We start from the raw sequence: 4545 nt of genomic DNA on the forward strand, positions 1-4545 counted from the left end.
ATATGAGCAAGAGGGTCAAGGTTCGAGGTGCAATGTTATGACAAAGTATGTCCCAATGCATGCAACAGTATGTACTTTGCAAAGTAAAAAATAAAAAGTATGCAACGTTTGAAAGTATGCAGCAGTGAATAAATACAGGGAGTGCTCACAAGAGAAATGTAGAATCTGCGCGCTAGGTGTCAGTGTGACGCCACCCTGTAGCATTGATTGGACAGGTTGCATCCACTTAGCCCCAATAGTGTGAATGTCCTCGCGCTGGCTAGATCTCGTGATACCGACAGCTCACAAACAAAAGTGTCACAGCGAACCAGGAACCGTCTCTTTATCAAATAACAACAACAAAAAAACAAAATGACCGGCCTACCTGATTCGGAGGTAGGTGGAGAAAATAAGTGGTGAGCGTCGTGGGAGGGCGGGCCTGGATTAGAAATGCATTTAGAGCCGGAAAACAAGTCCCTCCTCTGCTCTCAGTCCAGATTGAACCCAGTAAAGAGTGGACGCACTTCAGGATGAGACTCTCACATCTGAGAGTTTACATGTCTGTGTTTGTAACGGCTGTTTGAGATCGTTTGTGTGATACACCGTTATGATTGTGTCTTTAGGGAAAGAGGACCAACTTGCGCAAGCTCGGCTCTGAACGCATTGAGCACAACATGAGATTGAAGTTCAACCCACTGGCTCTGCTGCTGGACTCTTCTCTGGAGGGAGAATTTGACCTGGTCCAGAGAATCATCTATGAAGTAAGAAACATTTGCTATGTATTATAATAACATGGTTATAATGTTTAAAATCACAGTTGTTTTTCTGCTGTGTAAGTCAGCTTTTGCTGGTGCTGAACTGAAACTCTTTTAACTCATTGTGATTCCTCATTCACAGGTGGAAGATCCCAGTCTGCCCAACGATGAAGGAATCACTGCCCTACACAATGCTGTCTGTGCCGGACATACAGAGATCGTCAAGTTTCTGGTTCAGTTTGGTGTCAATGTCAATGCTGCTGACAGTGATGGCTGGTAAGTTCTCAGATCAGTCCAAACGGTTATCATTCGTCTCCATGTTGTTTTTTCTTCAACTTAACTTTGAGCATAATCTAGCAGTATGAGCTACAACAGAACTACTCCTAGTGGTTGGTGTTTCTCAGCTCCCACTCTCGTATCCTCTGTCCTTACCTCCTTTTTCACCCACCCTCTAACACAGGACCCCTCTTCACTGTGCTGCATCCTGTAACAATGTGCAAGTGTGCAAGTTCCTGGTGGAGTCTGGTGCAGCAGTGTTTGCTATGACTTACAGTGACATGCAAACGGCAGCTGATAAATGTGAAGAGATGGAGGAGGGCTACACCCAGTGCTCCCAGTTCCTCTACGGTCAGTAAAAGCGGTGTTATTATTTTACCTTATACGAATTTAGTTTTAATTCTTTCCTGTGTCTTATGTTTCTGTGAAAAACTCACTATTAATTATTTTTCTGTTATTTTAAATCTGTGTACCCTAAGGTGTGCAAGAGAAGATGAGCATCATGAACAGGGGAGTGGTCTATGGTCTGTGGGACTACAGTGGTGAAAACCCCGATGAACTGATGTTCCGCGAGGGAGACTGCATGACCATCGTCCGAAGGGAGGACGAGGACGAGATAGACTGGTGGTGGGCGCACATGGCTGACACCGAGGGGTACATTCCCCGCAACCTCCTTGGGGTGAGTCACGAGTCACTGAAACTGTAATGAAGACAAGCGTGTTCATTATGTCATGAACAAATGTGCATTGTTGACATTGTTGTCTTCTTCTTGTCTCTTAACAGCTCTATCCCAGAATAAAGCCAAGACAGAGAACCTTGGCTTAAAACGCTGCGCATTCCAGTGTCCCAGAACTCTCTCGCACACACACACACACGCACGCACGCACGCACACACACACACACACACACACACACACACACACACACACACACACACACACACACACACACACACACACACACACACACACACACACACACACACAGGCAGGCTTTAACAGACTGGGGAAGAGAAGGGCACTGCTATAATGAAGAGAATGAGACAGACCAAACAATATGAAGGATCACCTATGAACTCTTTCTGGCACTTTTCTTTCTGTATCTACGACAGAGGGATTCTCCTTCACTTATTTTTCCAGGCCACACTGTGTACTTAAGACACCATTGACATTGTTTCCCTTTTATTCCACTGTTTTTTGCTGTTATGTAATTAGTGTCTGAAACTATTTCTGAACGGACAGAAACACAAATGTTGGGATGTAAATTGAACAAGCGGTATTCTTATTGCGAGACATTTTTACACTTTCGAATAGTCTTTTAAAACTACGTGGGGCTCTACAGTGCATGAGGCGAACAAGTGGAGGATGATGATGATGATGATTTAAAAATGCTCCTTTACCGTGACAATCTTTGGGGCACCTGTTTTTCCACCATCACTGTTGAGTGACTGTGCCTCTTCATAACGGCACTAGAGGTGTAACGTTTCAGTTGTGACCGTCACTGTTCTGACTAAACAAAAACAAAATGAGATGATTGGTGGAAAGGACCTGCGATGAAGCTTTTGATTGATCTGTTGCTGTTTGTTCTGTGAAACCCAGAAAGCCAGTCTGCTTTCATACATTGTGGTTGAGATGCCATAGATACCGTGTATACATGTATTTGTGTTTTAAAAAAACTTGTGAAGTTACTGTAGGAATTATATTCTTATGAAAATGGACTTTCACGCTCTTTAGAAACCCTTTGACCAGGGAGATGTCATGCAGTATGAAAAATAATATTTTATTACAGCCATTTCATGACGATATATTGTAAGAAGGCAAGCGTAACACCAGAAACCTTTGTAATAATCGGTAAGCGAATATGATGCTACATCCTAAAGTCAGAGACAATTTCTCAAGTCAAATAAAAGATAAAAAAGATGGAATTTATACAATAAGACTTCACAGTACCCATCACTTATCTGTCAATGCAGATGTATTTATTTTTGTTACTTTTTTGTTTAGCCCTTTTGTCAGTACTATAAAAAAGTGAGTTGTTTTTCTTTGATTGATCTGCATCACTTTGCATGATGTCTTTTGATTCACTGACATTTTTATTGTTTTAATCTCTGTAGATTTCTTTCATTCCGCACTATTTTTAGCATTTAGTATTTTCCAAACAGCATTATGTAACACAATGTATGAGGGCCGGGTGTGATCAGGGCCCCGTGCCACGTACGTGGCTAACTGATGTGTAGATTGCTTTTTCTCAGGATCTTTTTATGAGTTTGTGTCAGACAAGATGACAATTTTATACCAGTAATGGCAGCAGCAAAGAGTGCAAACTGCCAAGTAAGATAAAGAACTATTGTGTCACACTCCAGTCACTGATGGATTTAATCCTGATGAACAAAGTGTGCTATGTACAACTGTATGAACCAGTGAAATACACAAACCTTTTACTTTTTATTGATGAAATAATTTGAATACAATATACTGTGCACAGATGCAGGTAAAACCATCGTCTTAAACTGACATTACCATCAAATCAATCAATATAATCATCAAAACTATTTCAAACTGTACAGTTGGCGCTCATTCAGTGAATAACTTTTTGTATTGAAATCAGTGTAGTTGAACCGCGGTTAATCATGTGTAACTTCAGAGGTGACTCGTGCTGAAAGCCATTATCACAAACGGAAACTTTACTGCAACCAGAACAGCTAAAGGGGATTGTTTCCTGTGTGGGTTGTCATGTGGCTCTGTAAATGTGAACGCCGGTTAAAAGATTTCTTACAGACTGAGCAGCTGAAAGGTTTTTCTCCTGTGTGGGTTGTCATGTGTCTCTGTAAAGTTGAACACTGGTTAAAAGATTTCTTACAGACTGAGCAGCTGAAAGGTTTTTCTCCTGTGTGGGTTCTCATGTGTATCCGTAAATGTGAACTCTGGCTATAAGATTTCTTACAGACTGAGCAGCTGAAAGGTTTTTCTCCTGTGTGGGTTGTCATGTGGTTCTGTAAAGATGAACGCCGGTTAAAAGATTTCTTACAGACTGAGCAGCTGAAAGGTTTTTCTCCTGTGTGGGTTCTCATGTGTCTCTGTAAATATGAACGATGTTTAAAAGATTTCTGACAGACTGAGCAGCTGAAAGGTTTTTCTCCTGTGTGGGTTCTCATGTGTATCTGTAAAGTTGAACTATGGCTATAAGATTTCTTACAGACTGAGCAGCTGAAAGGTTTTTCTGCTGTGTGGGTTCTCATGTGTCTCTGTAAAGTTGAACTATGGCTATAAGATTTCTTACAGACTGAGCAGCTGAAAGGTTTTTCTCCTGTGTGGGTTCTCATGTGGCTTTGTAAATTTGAACGCTGGTTAAAAGATTTCTTACAGACTGAGCAGCTGAAAGGTTTTTCTCCTCTGTGGGTTCTCATGTGTATCTTCAGAGTTCCACTCTGGCCAAATGTTTTCTCACACTCAGAGCATCTAAAATGTTTTTCACCAGCGCTACATCTTGAATCACTGACACGGACTTCATCAGGTTTCACATAGTTTAAACCTGA

General features: G+C 41.5%; 1 protein-coding gene across 1 annotated transcript in view; it reads left to right on the top strand.

The window, feature by feature from the left end:
- Nucleotides 1-351: 351 nt before the first annotated feature.
- The window catches only part of LOC306785687 (apoptosis-stimulating of p53 protein 2-like), a gene marked incomplete at both ends in the record, with an annotated part of 24865 nt that continues 20671 nt past the window's right edge, over nt 352-4545 (top strand). Inside the window, 5 exons of the mRNA XM_079280142.1 lie at nt 352-375; nt 603-740; nt 877-1010; nt 1195-1361; nt 1490-1689. Coding sequence (XP_079136268.1) covers nt 352-375; nt 603-740; nt 877-1010; nt 1195-1361; nt 1490-1689 — 663 coding nt within the window. The remainder of the gene's footprint in view (nt 376-602; nt 741-876; nt 1011-1194; nt 1362-1489; nt 1690-4545) is intronic.

The sequence above is a fragment of the Melanostigma gelatinosum genome (assembly GCF_949748355.1).
Source record: "Melanostigma gelatinosum genome assembly, chromosome: 12".
NCBI classification, from domain to species: Eukaryota; Metazoa; Chordata; class Actinopteri; order Perciformes; family Zoarcidae; genus Melanostigma; species Melanostigma gelatinosum.